This window comes from Stegostoma tigrinum, chromosome 7 (genome assembly GCF_030684315.1).
Source record: "Stegostoma tigrinum isolate sSteTig4 chromosome 7, sSteTig4.hap1, whole genome shotgun sequence".
Taxonomy (NCBI): domain Eukaryota; kingdom Metazoa; phylum Chordata; class Chondrichthyes; order Orectolobiformes; family Stegostomatidae; genus Stegostoma; species Stegostoma tigrinum.
In genome coordinates, this window is record NC_081360.1 from 48,703,344 (window position 1) to 48,725,247 (window position 21,904).

The 21,904-nt window shown below is 39.2% G+C and overlaps 1 protein-coding gene across 7 annotated transcripts in view; it reads right to left on the reverse strand.

Annotated features, from left to right (window-relative positions):
* The window catches only part of rapgef4a (Rap guanine nucleotide exchange factor 4a), a 264,085-nt gene that overhangs the window by 63,417 nt on the left and 178,764 nt on the right, over positions 1–21,904 (reverse strand). For all 7 annotated transcript variants that reach the window (XM_048535123.2, XM_048535124.2, XM_059647221.1 and 4 more), the window contains 8 exons: positions 21,715–21,791; positions 21,144–21,290; positions 19,188–19,303; positions 18,497–18,585; positions 16,361–16,402; positions 12,711–12,801; positions 11,245–11,395; positions 6,984–7,072 (listed from right to left, as the gene is read on the reverse strand). In XM_048535123.2, the coding sequence (XP_048391080.1) occupies positions 6,984–7,072; positions 11,245–11,395; positions 12,711–12,801; positions 16,361–16,402; positions 18,497–18,585; positions 19,188–19,303; positions 21,144–21,290; positions 21,715–21,791 (802 nt within the window). The remainder of the gene's footprint in view (positions 1–6,983; positions 7,073–11,244; positions 11,396–12,710; positions 12,802–16,360; positions 16,403–18,496; positions 18,586–19,187; positions 19,304–21,143; positions 21,291–21,714; positions 21,792–21,904) is intronic.

The window sequence follows — 21,904 nt, forward strand, 5'->3', positions numbered from 1 at the left end:
GATTGTTGAACTTTGTGGGTTTTTACAACAATTGATTAATTTACAGTCACCATTACTAATACTAATATTATATTCTAGACTTTATTAATTGATTATTGATTCGAGAGTAAAGTGATGGGAAGTGTCATCAACAGCGCTATCAAGTAGCGCCTAGTCAAAAATAACCTGCTCAGTGATGCCCAATTTAGTTTCTACCAGGGCTACTCAGCTCCTGACCTTATTATGGCCTTGGTTCAAACAAACATCGACAGAAGAGCTGAATTCTAGAGGTGTGGCCAGAGTGACAGCCCTGCAAGGCTGTATTCAACCGAGTGTGGCATCAAGGGGCCCTAGCAAAACTGGAATCAATAGGTATCAACAAGCAAACTCTCCGGTGGTTGGAGTCATACCTGGCACATAGGAAGATGGTCGTGGCTGTTGGAGTTCAGTCATCAGTTCCAAGACATTTCTGCAGGAGTTCCTCAGGGTAGTGTCCTCGGCCCAACCATCTTCAGCTGCTTCAATGACCTTCCCTCCAACGTAAAGATCGGAAGTGGGGATGTTCGCCGATGACTGTGCACTGATCAACAACATTCACGACGACTCAGATATTGAAGCAGCCAGTGTTCAAATGCAATAAAGATCTACCCATTTTCCAGGCTTGGGCTGACAAGTAGCAAGTAACATTTATGCCACACAAATGCCAGGCTATGGCCATCACCAACAAGAGACAATCTAACCACCACCCCCTGACATTCAGTGGTGTTACTGAAATACTGAATTCCCCACAATCAACATCCTTGATGTTATCATTGACCAGAAACTCAGTGGGACTTACCACAAACAGTGGCTACAATGGGAAATTAGAGGCTAGGAATACTGTGGCGAGTAACTCACTCCTGATTCCCCAAACCCCGTGCATCATCTGCAAAGGCACAAGTCAGGGGTGTGACAGAATACTCCCCACTCCAACAACACTCAAGCAACTCAACCATTCAGGACAAAGCAGTCTGCTTAATTGGCATTGCATCTACAATCATCCACTCTTTCCACCACTGATGCTCAGGAACAGCAACATTTATTATCTACAAGATGCACTGCAGAAATTCACCAAAGACCCTTAGACAGCACCTTCTAAAACCATGAGCACTTCCATCCAGAAGGACAAGGGTGACTGATACCTAGGAACACCACCACCTGCAAGTTCCCCTCCAAGCCACTCACCAGCCTGGCTTGGAAATATATCGCTGTTCCTTCCCTGTCACTGGGTTGAAATTTTGGATTCCCCTCGCTAATGGCATTGTGGGTCAACTCACAGCAGGTTGACTGCAGTAATTCAAGAAGGTAGTTCACCACCACCACCTTCTCAGGGGCAATTAAGGAAAGGCAATAAATGCTGACCAGCCAGTAACACACACATCCCAGGTATGAATTAAAAAATGGAATTCAAATTCTATCAATTGCCATATTGGGATTTGATCCCATGCGCCAACAGCAGTAGGCTGCACCTCTGAATTACCAGTCTAGTAACATTACCACTAAAAGCATAGGGAAAGGAGGCACACAACTACAATAACTGATTGCAACAACAGAAGAGGTACACAAGTTGAACAGTAGTAAATCATATGTAATCGGCAAGGCCAAAGCTTGACTGCATTCCCATCTTCATTAGGCCTGCACTCTTCCAGCGCAGCGCTATACTTTAATAAGTCATTAACAGTCAGCGTGAGATTGTTGCAAAATACTAAAGATGATTTTAATGAATTTCATTACCATAAAATTGTATTATACCAGGAAAATCCACAAGGCTAGAAACACAGACCTTCTATTTAAACAAAATATACTTCAATCATTTTGCACAAATTAATTAGCATTTATGTTCTGACTGACAACTTACAAGAATTACTTCAGGGAGCAGTTTTCCTTCATTTAAATTAGATGGTGGCTTCTAGGTCCATATTTTGCATAAGTGAAGTGTACAGAGTTTTGTACAAATGCAGTTGTTACAAAGTCACTCATAATTGCTTTTTCTTGGGCTATTAGCCGAGCACAGTTAGGATTGAAACAACATTGTCAGCCCACCACTGGAGACTGAACACTTGAACCATCATAGCAAATGGTATAGCTGACAAAGCAAGGGTTTACAGCAAGAAATAAGGGCCAGCATAATTTCTTTTGCTGGAATGCACTGTTATTGACAACAAAATATACATGCATGAAGTAGGCAACTTAATTTTCAGGATAATTTTAGTGCACATTAGCCTGAAAATTACCAATATTAGCAAATGAGAATGAATAGATCAGAACTAAATATTCCTTGATTGACTATTTTAACAAGGACAATAAACTTGTTTTCAGAAAATCTCCTCAGTACGTAAGATTCAAACAGACAACCCAACAATCGTGAGCAGGGATTTTTTTATTCCGTTGGCATCAGGTCATTACAAACAAAGGGAAATTAAGACTGAACAAGGAAAACACAGAGTTTACATTGAATTAAATGTTGTGGTTAACATGTGGTTGAGGAAATCCTTGGTCTTCTTATTATCCCCATGACCCCCTTTTCTCCAGAGAGGATTAGTTTGCCTGCTCCAGCTGTCCTGCCCAGGGCATCTCTCCCATTCCTCCTGCCCAGTGCCCTCCCTCACCAATACCTTCTGATGCTCCACACAACAGCTTGAGCTGCCACCATCACCGTTGCCACCTGTCACTCGAGGTCTCATTACATATTTGTATCAAACAAAGAACTGCAGATACCAGAGATCTGAAACCAAAACAGAAATTATGGAGGAACTCAGGCAGCATCCGAGGAGAGAACGCAGAGTTAACGTTGAGTACAGTGACTCTCCAGACTGTTAGCAGGAGGAAAAAGTGGTACTTAAGAACTTGGGAAGGTAGTGGATAGTTGGAGATAGAGTCCAGAGACAGAGATAACAAGGACATTTGCGATTGTGGGCCAGGGCAGAACAAATCTGCATACATAGAAATGAGCCCAAGTTTCCAATGGCTGGTCACTTCAATATGCCACCTCACACTTTAGTTAACATCTCTATCTCAGGCTTGCTACAGTGCAAGCTCAAAGTATGGCAACTCATCATCTGCTTAAGGACCCTACAGTCTCTAGGATTCTATATCAGTTCAATAACTTTAGAGCCCGATTGTAACCTTCCATGTTTTTTTGCCCACCCGGTCTTGAAATAAAACAGTGGAGGCAGTAGCTATGGGGGTTCACTGCTGAGTCAGACAGCAGTGTAGATTGCTTTGAGCACTGCCGTCATCTCCAATTACAGACCCTCAAATACTTCCATGGGCAGCACGGTGGCTCAGTGGTTAGCACTGCAGCCTCACAGCGACAGGGACCAAGGTTCCATTCCAGCCTCAGGCAACTGTCCATGTGGAGTTTGCATGTTCTCCCTGTGTCTGCGTGGGTTTCCTCTGGGTCCTCCGGTTTCCTCCCACAGTCCAAAGATGTGCAGGCTACGTGGATTGGCCATGCGAAATTGCCCGTAGTGTTCAGGGGTGTGTGGGTTATGGGGGAAATGGGTCTTGGTGGGATGCTTCAAGTGGCGGTGAGGGCTTGCTGGGCCGAAGGGCCTGTTCCCACACTGTAAGGAATCTAATCTAAACTCCAGTTGGAAAGTCCTCACTTTCCACTCCACCAGCCTCTGCATCCAGCGAAATCACCCTCAAAACAATCCCACCAATTCTCATTATACCCTGCTACCTGGAACAGCATCCACTCTCAGGGGTGAAAGTGCATGAGGGCATCATGAACCCAACAGCCCAGTTGAGCCCATCCTCACATATACCAAACTTGGTTATCAGCCTCCACTCAATGACCCTGCCTCGTTGCATATCCCGACCATTGAAGTGGTCCCCCACTGCGCGGTGGGGGGGGGGGGGGGGGGGGGTCCTCATCTGTGTCTGGTGATTGTTGCATGGTGTTCATTTATCAGCCGTCATTGTGTCTGCATGGTTTCGACAATGTATATCTCATACACTGCAGGTGTGGAACTATGTTGGTAGTTCACATAAGTATCTGACATGCACATGGTGGGTGGTTCTCCCACATGGACAATCTGACAGGTCTTGCAGAGGTTGCCATGACTGTGTTATGTAGTGTTGTGGTTGATGTTGTCCTGAAGGCTGGGTAGCTTGCTATGAACAATGATCTGCATAAGGTTTAGTAGTTGTTTGAAGGTGAGATGCTCATCGATAGTGTGTTTGAAGGCTGCAAAAGAACATGGCATAGTTTCTCTGCTCCCAGGAAATATTGGACAACTAAGGGCACCATATCAGATGTATCCCATGTCTATCTTCTGAGGTGGTCATGACAGTTTTTTGCTGTGGTACACTGGAACTGGAAATCGATGAGTTACGCATCACATCCTGTTCCTATGAGGGTGTCCTTCAACACCATCAGGTGTCCAGCTCGTTCCTCCTGATCCAAACAGATCCTGTGTATGTGTAGGGCTTGTCTGTTTTAATATGTTCAAGGTAGAAACTAGAGAAGTGCTGCATCGTGAGGTTATCCATAGGCTTGTGATAGAGTGATGTACAGAGGTGCGTCCAAGAATGAGGCTGATTCTGAACACTAATCCATGATAAGTCTGATGGTGGGATGAAATTGTTGATACTGCTATGCATTGTTTCAGTGATTCCTCGCCATGAGTCCAATGAAAGAAAATGATGTCAATGGATCTGGTGTACAGGATTGGTTGGAGGTTCTGTACATTAAAGTCATCTTGCTTGATCCTGTGCATGAAAATGTTGGCATATTGATGAGCAAATCTGGTCCCTATGGGTGTTCCGTGTGTCTGGATGAAGAACAGGTTGTTGAAGGTGAAGACATTTTGGTCAAGGATGAAGCAGATGAGTTATATGATGGTGTCTGGAAATTGGCAGTTGGTTGAGCACTGAGGCTGCTGTGGCAATTCTGTTGATGAGGGGGATACTGGGGCAGAGTTCCAAAACATCCGTTGTGATGAGGAATGTTCCTGGTTCGAATGGTCCATTTCTTAGTTTCTGTAAGAAACCTGTAGTGTTGCTATAGAAGCTGGGGGTTCCCTGTACATTGGGTTTTAAAATCCCCTCAATGTAACCAGGGAGGTTCTCACACAGGGTCCCGTTTCCCGATATGATGGGACGTCCGGGTGTGTCAGCTTTGTGTACCTTTTGAAGGCAGAAGTCGTCCCCTACATGGGAAGAGAGTGCGTAAGGTATTCTGAAGGACTGGATCAAATGTCTTGACCAGTCTGTTCAGTTGACAGATGTGGTCTTGGTTGGACACGCACACAAACACACATGAATCTACAAGGTGAATTTGTACTTACATACATTTGATTTTGTTCAAAAAGCACACAATTTATAGTCATTAAGTCAATGTGGCATGTTATAAATTCCTACTTCAGAAATAAAACCAGTCTGACTCCAAGCCAAAGCACAAACAGATTCTAAACAAGGCCTCACAATTAGCATACAATGCCTGTCCTAAAATGTCCCAATTTCTTTACACTGATAAAACCTTTAGTTCTAGATAACAATGTGGAGCTGGAAGGGCACAGAAGGCCAGGCAGCAGAGGAGCAGGAAAACTGATGTTTTGGTCAGGACCCTGGACAGTGACTTGAAAGGAATTTGGGGATTTACATACACACATCAATTAAAACCTTCTAACTGATTAAAGATTTAACAGCATCTTAGGTTTATTACATCATCAGCACAGTGAATCTTTAGTCTTTTACCTATAAATTTTGTGTCTGATACCACCTCTCTCACTAACAGCCGAAGGAGGACTGGGGCTCCAAAAGCTTGTGTTTTCAAATAAATCTGTTGGACTATAACCTGGTGTCGTGTGATTTCTTACCTTGTCCTAGACTACAACAGGGACCATAACAAGTAAAAAAGTACTACATTGGCTATGAAGTGCTTTGGGATATCTGGTCACAATGAGGCTCAATTTAAATGCAAGCTTTTTTTACCCAAAACTAAGGATAGAATACAAATGGTAGAGGCCACATTTCCATAATATTATACAAAGTCCTGGTTAAACCACACTTGGAGTAACTGACAGCTGGTAAGGATAATTTGGCCTTGGAGTGAATGCAGCACATGTTTATTAGAATGATATTTGGATTCCTAGAGTTACACTTTTGTGGAAGAAATAGCACAAACCATTCTCCAGAATTTAAAATATTGTAAGGTGATTGTCACATGTACTGAAGTACAGTGAAAAAAATCACTTTTCAAAGTATTGAGGGGAAAATGATAGCATTGATTGGAAGAAACCATTTCAGCTTGGAGCGTTGGGGACTATAGCTTCAAAAATTTTCAGGAGTGAAACTCAGATGCACATCTTCAAGCAGAGGCTGGTCGAACTTTGGAACTTATTTCCACAATAGCAATCACAAAATTTCAGAGATTGATCAACTTCTGCCAGAACTGGGTTGCAAATAAGCCATAACTTAAGTGAATGGCAGCACAGATTCAAGAGTAGATGGTTTACTCCTGTTCCTACGCTTTTTTTTCCACATCCTGATTTAACATTGTCTTTATTGATACTTCCTGGTTCAAGCACTGATGATAATGATCATTTAATCCAATTCCTGGATCTGTTCATACATGTTCTTTCAAGCTTGCTGCATCGTCTGGCTGACAAGTGCAGGCTGTGTTGAAACCTAAAGAAAATCTAAGAACAATGGAATTGGCTTGCTCTTAGTTTTCACCACACAAAAACAAAGTGAGGAGGAAAGAAAATGGCTGAGGTGGTAGGGGCAAAAAAATCTATAGGAAAGCAAACATGGCTTATTTACTTCAAAACTACAAGTGCTACGTTTTTCATAATTGACAGATGTCACCCTTCTTGCTGACATCTGTCAATTTAAACATATAAAAAGGTGCTAATGTTTGCATTTTGGAACAAATGTGAAGTACAAATGTTTGAATTATTTATAGCATACAAAATACAAACTTCACTAACAATAAATAATTAGAAAAAAATCCTTACTTCTGTTTTACCAGTTTCTCTAATTCTGGGAGCTGTTCCTTCAGAGCAGGAATCATCCGTGAGTCATCTGACACAGACACATAGAACTCCTAAAAAAAATCAGACATTTCATGTTATAAAGTTATATAGCACATGTCTGACCTATGACTGTGTTTTGTGATGTTCAGTAAGCACAGCATAGTGAAGAGATATCTTATTCCATTCTACGGAGAGTAGGCACCTTTTGAATTATGGCAATATCATTGTCCAAAATCTGATAGCAATGAGATGTATTGAAATGCAAATCCAGTAAACATCATGCCCATGAACATGAAAACAATCCCAGTTTCCAGCATCCTGAATTATACTTAAGATTATGGTAATTTTATAGTGTCTTTTACATAACTTATGGGAAGGCAATTGCATTTTCTGCTAAATAGTGTAAAGTTAGTTCTTAAAAATGTTAATTTCAGTAATTTTAATCATTAATAATTAACGGTAGGGCCCTGGGTAGTTATTGAACAGAGAGACCTGGAGGTTCAGGTACATAATGCTTTGAAATTTGCATCACCGGTAGACAGAATGGTTACATGTTTAGCATGCTTTGATTCATTGCTCAGACCCATGACTGTAGGAGTTGGTGAGGTCTCTTCTGGAGTACTGAGGAATTCTGGTCACCCTGTAATAGGAAGGTGATTATTCAACTAGGGTGGGTTCAGAAAAGATTTACTGCGATGTTGCCCAGGAATGGAGGGCTCGAGTTATAAAAACAGACTGGAAAGACTGTGCTATTTCACTGGAGCACAGAAAGGTTGAGGGTGACCTTACAAAGGTTTATGGAATCATGAGGCACACAGATTAAGGTGAATGACAAGGGTCTTCTCCCTAAGGTGGAGGAGTTCAAAACTACGGAGTGTATTTTTAAGATGAAAGGAGAAAGATTTAAAAATTGACATGCAGGGCAACTTTTCTTTTTACAGAGTGGTTCGTGTGTGGAAAGAACTGTCAGAGAAAGTGGTGGATGCAATTTCAGTTACAATGTTTAAAATTCATTTTGATCAGTTCACAAAGAGAAGGTTTGGAAGGATAAGGGCCAAGTGCAGGCAGTTGGGACGAGTTTAGTTCGGGAACATAGTCGGCATGGTCTGGTTGGACCAACGGGTTTGTTGTCATGCTGTATGGCTCTAAGACAATGATTCTAATGAAAAAAGTTCCCTTTTCTATGCCTTTTCCCTTTCAAAGTAAAGCATAAAAAGATGTGCTCTATCAATAAGCGCTGTACTCCTTTAGAGTGAGAATTAGTTATATGCTTAAATTTTAGCAAGGAAACACAAAATAATATACTTGAAGTTTTATTTTTGTTCAAGTCATTATATACACTATTACAGGAGTGAAGTAAGCCATACTTCAAAAATCACACGAGAGCATAAACTCTCATCAAATCATGTGCCTGAGAAATGATAAAACCTTATCACACAGAACATTGACATGGGCTTTAAAGTGGTATCTGTTATTGACTTGATTTATGCTGTAGACTTATATTTTTGTAACCAATAATTTTTGTCTGCATCCTTGCTTTAAAAGAAAAATAAACATTACAACTTTATGATCGAATCAGGTCTATTCTATAGCTGACACATGTGCACCATCTAGTGTTTAACTGGTTAGTTTTTCTTAACATTTTAATTTCTTCAGAATATTTTCAAAATGTAATGACTAATCAGATTTTTCATGGCTCAATCCACCATCTTTCTAACCTCTCCTTTCACTGACACACATCCAAACACACGCACACTCTCACACATCCCACACATACACAGGATTAACATGCAAAACAAATGCAAATCAAACAGATATTGCAGTTTCAACATTTTATTAGTTTATCTTGTATGTATCAAGGATAATCCATTACAGATTGTTGCTTTCAAAAGGAGAATTCCAAGTTTATAGTTTAAAGGTAAGGAAAGAGGCAGAAAAGAAAGCACTTTTGTCAGCCATTAGGAGCATTCAAGTTCTCTGATAAAGACTAATAGTAGAAAGATTATTTTTTTGAAATGTCTACTTTGAGATTCTCTGGGTTTTCTTTTTAAAGAACTTCAACTGCATCCTTTCATGAATATCTCAAAAGGGCAATTCAGAACAAGTCTTTGGTCATTTAAAGATAAGCTAAACAACATAGGTTTCCATAAACATGAGCTGAGTTAATTATTGCGGCAAAATATAAAACGAAGTCAGAAACTATGAACTGTAGGGATTGAAGTCGAAGCACCTGCCATTACAGTCTTGCTGTCATTCGGTACTTGCTATACAGCTATAATAGCATAGCAACCACGATGAATAGTTCTTCCATGGCCGCAGGCATGACCTATTCATAATAAATGCGGGATTTAATATCCAACAGGGGACTGGATTTTCAGATTCTGTCAGTGCAACAAACAGAAGGCAGCAAAGACATGACAATCCCCCACGGGTACCCCAGCTCCATCCTGATCCTGAATCACTTCTGTGAAGGCAGTATAGAGGGGGAGTGGCAGGGCTATCTCACTACACATACAGGTTGCCTCAATGAATCATTGAGAACTAATTACAGGAAGCCAATTGGGGTGTATTTTCCAAGTTAGCTGCCGGGTCCACTTGAGAACTAGCTAGTTTTCATGGAAGTAGCCACTCAGTAACTGGCCAAATACTCCCTCCCTTCCACACCCTGGCAAATCCAACAGCATCACAGAATTCTAACAATATAGAAGGAAGCCAGTCTATCATGTAGGTACAGGCTCTTAGAGCATTCTAACTTAGTGTGAAATCCCTCCCTTTTTCCATGCACATTGAATGATTGTTTCAGGTGAAATAACGTCCTCTTGAATGCCTTACATGAACAAAGCTCCACTATGATTCAAGGCAATGATTCAATGATTCAAGACCCCAATCACTCGCTGTTTGAAAAAGATTTTGCTCACCTTGCATTTCCTTCTTTTGCAAAGCACTTTGACTGTGCCCTCAGTTTCTCAACTCATTTGAGAGTGGGAACAGCTCCTCCCAATTCCCTGCTCCTCCCCAACAACAATGCCCTGGCTACAAAGGTCCTACCATTCCTAAAATTTAAATTTTGACAAAAAGAATGGGTACTTCCATCATGAAACATCTTTCCCCATGCGGCAGTCTATCAGTCCTTACAAGCTGCAAGTTCTCTAATTGGCTGTTTAGCTTGAACACCCCAGTCCCCATGCCAACTGGACAGTGGAGCAGACCCAAAGGGCTGCATGGCCTAATTCTGCTCCTACAATCTTATGGTATCATCCACCATTCTTCCACCTCCTGCTCCAACAACCCTCAGGGGCAGGGAAAAGGCCTGGGAAGCTGTCCCAACATCAGTTTGCTTTTACCACAGCCTATTCCATGCTGCCTACAATACGAAGAGTTAGGAGAATGATTGAATCAGGAGCAGTATGTTAACTATAGCACTGTACTGACTTACATTATATTGGTTACTTAAACCATTATAGCTGGCAGAGCAACTCTAGCACTCTGAACATAACTACCAGGACAAGGACAAGATTTCCAGGGTTGCTGCTCCTTTTAATACTTCTTGCATTTATGTGACAGAAACCACCTAACACCTCTCCTTCATACATCATATAGGCACATTCATCCAATAATGTCATATGACATGACATTAGTCAAGAACACTGACATTGCAAACAGGTACTCAATTCTTCTTTAGGAAAATTTTCACATAAAAAACCTTACATTTCTTTCTTTTCTCCCCCCTAAGGGCTACGTAATACTCATGCAGTCTGCTGACACGCTCTGTAAATGCGATCGTCTCAAATACAAAAGTTGGAATGTGATATTGTTCAATATATTGAGGAAAGAATAAAAGGAAAAGTGGCAATTTATTTAATAGAACTAAATATTAAATAAGTAAGAGTAATTCAGTCAGCTTACATAGAGAAGGAATACAGTCATGGCAAGGACAATTGGGCAGTTTCTATGATGGGTGCCCAGTTTACAACTCTGGTTTTACACTGTGGCAGTCAGTCAAAATTTACTCAATATCTTCGGTCATTGTAGGACATTGGATCGGAAATGGAGATCAGCAACATACTGTTATATGGTTTGTACAACCAACCAAAATACTGGAAACATTATGGAAATTGTTAATCATTGTGCAACTTCTTATAAATAAATTGTACATTTGTTCACTTCACTGGTCAGAAATTGAGTCTGGTACAAGTTATATGACTATTGTGCAGATATTTTGATCTTGGATTGCAGTACTTACTTCGAGAAATGCAATAGCACTGTCTTCCTCTTGCAAGAGATCTGCATATACCTTTGCCCAGTGTAGGACAAGGCGGATGACCCTTCTCTTGTTATTGAGGGCATAGTCCAACTTCTCCTGCTCTGACCCTTGCAATGCTTCTGCATGGTAAGTACACATATGTTAAAGAAATTCACATCATATAGAAGCAATGTTTGTAAAACCATCAATTTGGACCCATTCAGATGTTATTGCATTTAGGATTCATTCATGTGAATAATCACTACCAACTTTGAACAGAATTATTTTGGTTTAGAAAGGCATAAGAGATAAATTTTGAATTCTGAAAACAAAAATGCATTTTATTCAGATAACAAAGCATGGAGCTGGATGGACACAGCAGGCCAAGCAGCATCTGTGCTCCGAAAATGCTGCTTGGCCTGCTGGGTTTATCCAGCCCCACACTTTGTTATCTCGGATTCCCAGCATCTGCAGTTCCCATTATCTCTGATGCATTTTACCCATGTGACTTTCTTCCCAGAAGGCAGAGGAAAGAAAAAATATAATCATTAGTTTTGTGGCAAGAAACCTAGAATAGGTAGAGGATGGATACCATGAAAAATAATTACTATGCTGGCTTAGTACCACAGAACCTTAGAATGCCTACAGTGTGGAAGGAAGCCAGTCTGTCCATCATCAAGTCTGCACCACCCTCCATAAGAGCATCCCACCCACACCCAGGCCCCCAGCATATCCCATCACCCCACATTTACTGTGGCTAAACCACCCATTTTACACAATCCTGAACACAATGGATAATTTCACTATGGTCAATCCACCTAACCTGTACATCTGAGGGGGGAAACTGGAGCACCCAGAGGAATCCCAAGCAGGCACAGGGAGAATGTGCAAACTCCGCAGTCACCCAAGATTGGAATCAAACCTAATTCTCTTGTGCTGTGAGGCAGTGCTAACCACTGGGTCACTGTCCACAATAGTAGGAATTGGACGTTTTTGACTGCAGGCGAAAATGTTGAACTGCAGTTAAGTGCCATTTACTTTTAACCTTTCCCTGTGATGTTTTTCCAGGTTTAAGCAGGTCTTCAGTCAGTAGGATAAAATCCTGCTCGCTGGCTTCAATACAAAAAGCAGGTTCTAGAAACCCCAGCTGCTAAACAGTACTAGTATGGAACGGGTTAACACCAGCACTGAAATCTATTTTTGGTGCTGCAATTATGTTGAGAGCTTGCACATAATTGTCAGAATCAAAGGCTCATACAGATATTTTGTGCACAGCACTCACCTGTAATTCTTACTCTTTTCGGAAAATTTAATGTCTCAATCAAGCATTTGAGTAATAACTATGACTGACATTGCCACTTAAAAAAACTTGCAAAGTACTCCATTTTGAACAATTAGCATTACAATCCATGGGAAGAATACCTGAAAAATTAGAATACGTTTTAAGGAACACAAGAAAAGGATATTGAGCCATTAGGGCTGGGTAAAGCTGGCTGTGGGGCATAAAAATGCAGTGCAGCAGAACAAAGTCATCAAGGCATGGATCTGTCAAAAAAACTGCAAATAAAAAAATAATCAGCATCCTTTTGAAAATTCAAATTATGGAATCTTAGTTTAAAAACTCCTCTATTCTAGAAATTAAAATTCACTAAAACATCTCAAAATTACAGTGCCGTTGAATTACGTTGTGAAACCTCTGTACCTCATTTTTAATGAATTTCTCACACCATGCTCTGTGAAAATTATCCATTTCATAGTTGTTACTTTCAGAGTCAAATTGATTAGCACAGATCTGTACAATAGAACTGATTAATTTAATTAATACCTTAGAAGTGTGCATCAAGCTTTTGTACTTTCACAAAAATTCAACTTTGTAAAGGTCTCAACAGATTGATAAAGGGCCTCCTAATTTCAAGGAGCTTAGAACGAAATGGACTTGATTCATACAAATAATCTCATCAATTCTCAAAACAAGTTGTGTAACAGGAAATGTGAGCCGGTGCTGGAAGGCTGTGATAAAGTATCCCTGAAAGATGCTCTGTTGGAAAAATACAACCTGAGGAATATTATCTCTAATTGGTAGAAAAAGAGCAGGAGAACACTTAAAATTGGGCAACACAATTTGCCACTGCATTCCAGATTCCCCAATGCAGCATCACTTGTTTCCGTGGAATACTTTTATGGGAACCTGAATAAATAATGCAAATAGAACTCCTATGACCTATATGGGAATCTTAACTTGCATTTACAGAGCACCTTTAATATAGCAAACAAAATCAAAGAAGAAATTGGATCAGGTTTCATGGCAGCAAGCTGTCTAACAGCAGTTGCAACTGCTAGATTTGCTCTTCAACGTTTAACTTAATTTGTCTTGGTAGCTTATTTTTATTTTCAATGGAGATTGGGTGGCTAGGACGTGAATGAGTAGGAACTCTGCGAAACCGGCAGTGCAAGGACTGAGGAGAACATGCAAATTAGAGTGGGTGACGTCAACAACAGTTACAGAAAAATCAAAAACATTAGATTAAGGAGGATAAAAAACAGAAATGACTTCATTTAAAGAAAATAAGGTTGGCATTTTATAAATTTATAGCTTGAAATAATGATACTTCATAGTTGTGACAGTCAACTTTCAATGCCAGAGAAGTTGTTCAATAATTGTTAACAATCTGTTAATTGTTAATTGAGTACCTATATGGATATTGTCAAGATTTAACTTTTGGTCGCAAGTCAAGTCCTATCTGCCATGTGATAATCAAAATTTGATGCAATTCAAAACTGAGCTAACTGCCATTTTAAAAAAAAACAATGCCGCAGTCACACAATTTAGACAGCAACATTTGCATATTGACATTTAGATGCATATTTCTCTCTCATTACCCAAACACTTTCCTAATGTATCCTGACTGTCAAACAGCTCTGTTCACCCATCACTACTGCAACTGCGGGCTTCCAGTTCAGTAAGGCAGCAAGGTGTAAAGCTAGATGAACACAGCAGGCCAGGCAGCATTAGAGGAGCAAGAAAGCAGGAAGAAGGATCCAGACCCGAAAGGTCAGCTTTCCTGCTCCTCTGATGCTGCCTGGCCTGTTATGGTCATCTAGCTCTACACCTTGTTATCTCAGACTCCATTATCGGCCATTCCTTCTATGTCTCCATTCAGTAAGGCGTTGTCATTCAAATTTTCAGACCCAGGCAAGGCATTACCCCACCCCACCCCCACAACGCTACAATCTCCTCTTGATATCTAACACCAAGATAATCCTTCACACTACCACTTTGAGCAACCTTTTAGTTATAGAATCAGAGATGTACAGCATAGAAACAGACCCTTTGGTCCCAATCATCCATGCTAACCAGATATCCTAAATAGATCTCGTTCCCATTTACCAGTATTTAGCCCATATTCTAAATCCTTCCTATTCATTTAGCCATCCGGATGCCTTTTAAATGTTGTAATTACATTAGCCCCCACCATTTCCACTGGTAGCTCATTCCATATATGGACTACACTCTGCATGAAAATGTTGCCCCTTAGGCCCTTTTTATATCTTTTCCCTCTCATCTTAAACCTATGCCCCCAAGTTTTGTTCTTCTCCATCCTGGGGAAAGATCCTATTTACCCTATCCATGTCCCTTATGATTTTAAAAACCTCTATAAAGGTTACCCGTCAGCCTCTGACACTCCATATCTGCTGAATTATGAGCTGTTCTGCGAATGGCACAGGATAAGATGGGGCAAGAAATAGACATGCGAGATGGAATAGGGGCAGGATAGGTAGTTAATGCAGTGAGGTTGGTAAGATATGATGGGAAAACCAGCTAGACCTCCAAGTGGAAATCCTGTATTAAACTCTTTGCAACTGAGACTGAGCCAAAATAAGATTCAGCCCTATTTGTCTATTAACGGACGGGGAAAAAATTCTCAAGAAGAGAGGTGGAGAATTCTTCTTAGTCATTTGTTGGGATCTGAAACCGATTACCGAAAAAGGTGATGGAAGATGACTCTAGCAATCACTTTAAAGGTAGTTGAGCAGGTCTTTGAGGGTGAGGAACTTACAGGATAAAAAGGGGCAAAAAAACACCAAACAGGATGTGGAAGTAGGCACAACAAATTTCAAATTCTAGTACAGGCATATTGGACCAAAGAACCTCCATATGTGAGATTGTATTTTCCAGAAATGCAAATTGTTGGAAGTTTGCAACACTGTTGGTGTGATTTGAACTCAAAGTCCATTCACTTGTACATGCAAAAAGCTTTATTATTTTATTCCCTCAGTATATAGGTGTCACTAGGGTGCTCATTCTCAACTGATCTGGAGAAGGTGGTGTTGAGCTGCATTCTTGAATCACTGCATTCCCTGGGGCAGGAGGGGGACACACAATACTTTTAGAAAAGGAGAAATTCTTGGATTTTGATCCAATGACAGTGAAGGGATGCGATCATATTTCCTAAACAGGATGGAGAAGTGAAGTGGTGTTCTCATGTATCTGTTGCCCTTGCCCTTTGAAATGGAGCAGCTCTCCAGTTTGAAGGTGCCCTCCGAGCAGCCTTGATGAATTCATCAGGCCCACTGCTAGACGGAACAAAGTTAATAATGAGCAAGTGTAATTTCAAAACTGTTGCTTTGCTCATGACACTTAATTTGATCCTTGGCTATGAAGGAGCACTAATAAGTAATTATTGGTTGCACCTCAAAGAATCATTGTTTAATCCTGGGAAAAAGCAGAGGTGAATGGGTTGAACAAGCATTGCATTGAAAGCTGCTGGTTATTAAGCTGGGACTGAGTTGATATATACAGGGTGATTTAAAAACAAATTCAGAAATCATTACAAGGAATTGTTTTAGGAAAAGGTAAAAGTAAAACGAATTTAAGAACAACAATATGTTTAAAAGTGCTACAACGAGACGTGAAAGGATGCAGATTTAAAAATCACAATCCTCAGTCAGAACTGTCAGCAATTGCTGTGAAAATTAGGAAATAGGTCTCACACAGGACAAGAACTCCATACTAGAACACTGGAATACAAGTGTATCCAACTGAGCTGCTCTTGTGCGCCTACTAGTGGCTAGAACAATTGTGCAATGGCAAAAACTGCAACAGATTTGTGCTCACCCTCACCCTTCCTCTCAGTCAGGGACCATGGTGGAGGGACACCTGAAGGACAAAAAAGAAATACCTCAAAAATGTGGCAAAAGTTTAAAGTACATTTTCTATTTCAAATCTCAATATCAATTACATTGAGGTTTTTGGAACATGTTTCTTGTTAAACTAATGCCTGAACACAGGGTACAATTGTGCTTGTAACTGATTTTTATTTTTCTTGGCTTCCTTCAACTTGTTAGATTAACGCTGAAGTACAGTTTGCTGAATCACTCAGTTTGCTCCAAGATAGTTATTCGCTGATTTCAATTAAGTGTTCATGCTTCATGTGATTCCAAACAGAAGGAACTAGAAATTAATGTGTTCAGGTCTCTTTTCATGAAGAAAAATTAGCTCTGATGATTAAAACTGGCATGTAGCATGTGCTTGCTCACTGATACTGGGAGAATGTCACTTGCTGAATTGGTGAGGACATCCAGGGTTCATGCACTGCACACATTTGAAACTAGCAATAGGCTAAATCAATTTGCATTGAAAAAAACAAAATTAATATATTTTACAAAACCAAAAATCGCAATCTCAATGTGAAAAGATACTATCCAATACTTGTAAAGTACACACAATATAGAGGTAAACATTTCAGGATGTAGCATTAGTCTTAGGAGTAGACATCATCCTGCGTTCATTTCCAGCTTGAAGCTACTTTTAACTAGGCTTTCTGCCATCAAGTTAGATCATGGTTAATCTGCACCTAGTTCTATTTTGTCACTTCAAGGGGGGTTTAAAGCCACAACATCTGGACTCTCATAAGAAAGTTAACAAGCGAGCCAAACTCAACCTGTCTCCAGTTAAAGTCACTGAAAACTGCCATGCCGCCAACCTCCTCCATAGAAGGTAGAAAGGGAATATTCATCAATAAAGCCAAAACTAGTGCTTTCAGTACAGAGTCAGAGATGATAAGGACATGATTTAATGCTGAAGGTGAATTTGCACTTTAACAGCATCTCATCACTAGCTCAATGCTTCACTTGCACTGAAGTCCTACAGTTAGGCCTTTCAGGAATCTGCATAAAGTGTTCGGCACACCACTTCTCCCATTGTGGGTCCAAAGTTCACTTACCCATGATTTTCAGGGACTAAAAAAGAAAACTTGCTAGCAACGTCAAAAACATGAAATGGTGCCTATGGAAAACTAAGCAAGAAAAGCAACAATAACAGTAAACAGCATTTCTGTTATTGGGAAGTATGAATGCACATGCATCATCTTGCATGAGCTCACATTATTCTAATAATTTATGGTGAAGTTTGACAAATTTTATTTTTATTTTATCTCACTTTCTCCAGTAGAGCATTATATTAAAAACCTTGTTTTTAAATCGAATTTTATCTTCTACTGTGCTCAAAATTTAAAATGGTCTGAATCTATCCAATTGACTCCCATTACAAATTTTATCACTTGTGAATTTGTCCTTTGCAAGGCCTTCCAGGTACATAACCCCAGTAAAATGGTTGGATTGTACTGTATAATAAATTACTTTGAAACAGTGACACTAAGTAAATGCAGCAGTCATTTTGTACACCATGTTCATAAGAACATCAATTAGCCCAACAGTTAACTGTCTTTCGGTGTTCTGATTTTAGAAAAGGTATCCGGGGCCTGTTCTCATTCTTTAGTATCCTACGCATAGCACAACAGGTAAATTGGACATTGATCTAATATAGGATAGAGTATTGTGAAATGCTGTGCAAATCCACAATTTTAGGTGGAGCTTGAATTCTCAATCCTCGGTCTCAGAAGCAATTCTGTTACTAACAAAGCCAAGCAAATTCTGACACACAGACTGCACAGAGTGCTTAATTTACTTATATAGAAAACATCAATTCAGACAAAATAATCATTATCTAGAGGACATAACTATTGTATTAAAAAGAAAATAATTTGAGAATTTAGATTGGAAGAAAATAAATCATGAGACAATAATTTTGTTACAATTAGCTATACTTAATTTTAAAAAATGCATTCCAGAAATTATAATACTAAGAAAATCAAAAGTTCTGAACCATTTTCCCCACATTAAGGCAATATTGAAAAGCAGCAAGTTACAACCTATTAAATTAATGTCTTTGGTGTTTTAAAAAAAATCAAACCTGTCATTCCATTAGCAGGCAAATCAGGGCGTATAGTTTCCAGAAAGTGCTCTAATATCTTTTCAGGAGTTCCTGCCATCACTGTGTATCTAAAGGGATGAGAGAACGACTTGATTAATCACAGAAAATGCAGTTTAAATTGCCATGGACTTCCTAATTAAGCTGTTGTTAAAAAGGACTAAACAGATTATCAAGATAATTAAAGAAAGGAATCATTAAAATCAAGATGTTGACTTAGACAGTAATTAGCTGAATTTAATTTGTTCGCACAGTATAAAACATGTTACTGCTATAAATGACTTAAAAAGTAGGAGCTAATTCAACATAATGAGATGATGATTCTGGACTAGTGAAATAGAGCAAAATGTCAAACTCTACGCAGTTGTTCATATTTTAAAGTCACTTCTTGTGCATTAAAATCCTCCTATTACATTTACTGACTAGCCCATTCACAGGCCGTAATCTTTATTTTAAATTGTGTAATAATTTCTTTGGAGCATCAAATTAAGTAAATAATCCATTTTATTCTACCTGTACTTCATCTATTCCCCCTCTTATTCCATGATGGTGAAATTGAAACAGTTATTAATTGACGTGATCACGCAGACCTCTGCAGCCACACTGATACGTAAGTGACATTCCCCACATTAGATCACAAATGACACAAAGTGCAATGTTATGGAATACCTACTTGTATTGTGTCTGTATGCTTCCCTGATTGGAAGGTCTGCTACCCATTGGTATCTTCTCCAAAACCAACACATCTCGTCCATGTTCTTTGAGCCTCACTGTATTGGCCTCAACATCCTGAAGTGCATTGTGGGGGTGGTATTTGACAGGAGAAAGGAAAAAATAAATCATAAAATGAATCCTGTTTTGTTCAACTGAAAGTATCTACTTACTTATTGACCGATTTAAATGGTCATTTTGGGCCTTTTATTATTGATCAATTATGAATAGCTTGCTACTCTATTACAAAGCATGTCAGAAAGAGGAAAAATTCTATATAATTTTGTAATACTACAGCTTGAAGTCATTTTAACTGATGCTTTCAGCACAATGCATTTGATTTGTGTTTAAACTTAATGAAAGATATAATACTGTACTGCAGATAATACTACAACTTAGCTGTTAAATATGTTCTAAACTGATGTAATTTTCTACTGGAAAGATGCTTTTTGAGGGTTTTTAAATTTAGTTCACTCCATCCTTCTAAACAGATTGCTTTGGATTTGCAACAAATGAAGAAAATTTATGGCACAGACAATAACAGTCTGCAGATAATGATCAACATGAATCAGAGCTGTGGGATTGTCATTAACTTAATGTCAAACCAGAATATTTAAAACGCCTCAAACTGCAACATAGTATGACTAATCCATTAAATTTATTCCATTACAGTCATGGATTATAAGCATAGGTGGGAAAGTTCCCTAAATCCCTCATCAGGCCTTGACACTGAAAAGTCATCAACAAATTAGCTATTTAGCATCCATTCCTGTCTGAACATATTGTTCTTTTTTTTAAAAAGTTCTTAAAATACAATAGTTTAAACTCTCCTCAATGTTGTTGGGGCTGCAAACAACTGCACAGTTTTAGAATAAAATTGTAGACACAGAGATAGACGAATCAGACAGAAGCAGTAGTAGGCCATTCAGCCCACTGAATGAAATCATGGCTGATCTAATACTCAATGCCCACCTGCCTGGTTTTTCCCTACAATTCATTTACTGACTAGAAAAATCAGTCCATCTCAGCCTTGAATATAGTTAATGAGTCAGCCCTGGCAGCCCCTTTTGGTAAAGGAAACAGTAGTCTCTTCATCTCTGTCTTAAACAAGTCACCCATTACTTTAAAGATTGTGCCCTCCGGTCCTACTCTCCCACAAAAGGGGAGCACACTCCCTGTATCTTTGCTGTCAAGAAGGTTGTTGCTTATTCTTCTAAATTCCAATGAGTACATGTTCAACCTACTCTACCCCATCTCAGAAGTTAAGACCTAGGATCAACCTAATGAAACTTTTCTAGACTTTGTCCAATATTGAGGTATCTTTTCTCACACAAGGGGGCCAAAATATTCATAGTATTCTAGGTGTGGCCTTGTATAATTGTGGCAAAACTTCCCTATTCTCATACTCCAACCCACTCGGAGGCCAATATCTCATTTTCTTTCCCTATTACACACTGAACTTGCATGCTAACTTTGGATGATTTATGCAGGAGGACTCCCAAATCCCTCTGTGCTGCAGTTTACTGCAGTCAGTCGTCATTCAACTAATTCAATTTTTGTATTCTTCTTGCCAAAAGGGATTTTTTTATCAAAACAAGAATGCTGCAAATACTAAGAACTAGTATCGCAATAATTTTTGTTTCAGAAACTATACACCAAAAATTAAAACACATGGCCCCTTCAAGTTCTGAAGTACATATTTAAAAGCATTTTTTGCTGAATAAAATAAGGAATTTAATCCACAATAGTTTCACCCTTGAAGCTTTATAACATGACAGTTAATAATTATCTCAATGTTTCAGAACAGGTGATTGTCTTTATCAAATGCCACAAGATACTTGAAAATGGATTTACAAAAAAAAAAATCTACATTTTGACTAAGATTCTGAATGTAAGCCATTATCAGAAAGTTTCTTACGCAAAGGATTCGATTAAAATCTTCTTTATCAACACGTAAAAACTGACAATTGTCCTCACGAAGTACTATGGAAGCTGCTCTTGGAGTATCATTCACCAAAGCCAACTTCCCAAAATCATCCCCTCCTTGTAACGTACAGACTACTCCCTGCAACATTAGATCAGAGTCAGAGTCATTCATGATCAACTTGCAAACCTTCATTGCTTTGCAGTCAATGAGAAAACCAGACAACTTTCCTGAATTTCTTGTAAACTTAAATGAAAGGATGTTTTACACAGTAAAATATGATGTGCAAGTATCAGGTTCATTTACATTTTAATTACTGTTGAGAGTTAAAGTGATTACAATTTTGCTACAGTTAATTATAGACAAGATGGCATGAACAAGATTGTACACATCCCAGTTTTAAAAGATAACAATATTTAAAAGATAAGATCTTCAAAACAATTTGTATGACCTTGACTAGTGTTAGTACTGCTAAATTTCCTTTCAAAGTTCCCAAAATCATAATTATGTAGGCCTATGATTCTTCATACATGCTATAAAAAGTTGAAAAAATTGAAAGTTGTACCTTGCCATAGATAACAACATTCACTGTGCCCTTGAGGATAATATACCATGAAGTGCCCTCTTCTCCTTGATTAAACACTGCATAAATATGAAAGCAACAATCATCCAATTTCAGCTGCACAAAACTGTCAAGACAGTTAAAAGTTAACTTATTACAAAGTAAATGCCAAAAAAAATTGCAGAGAAGTTCT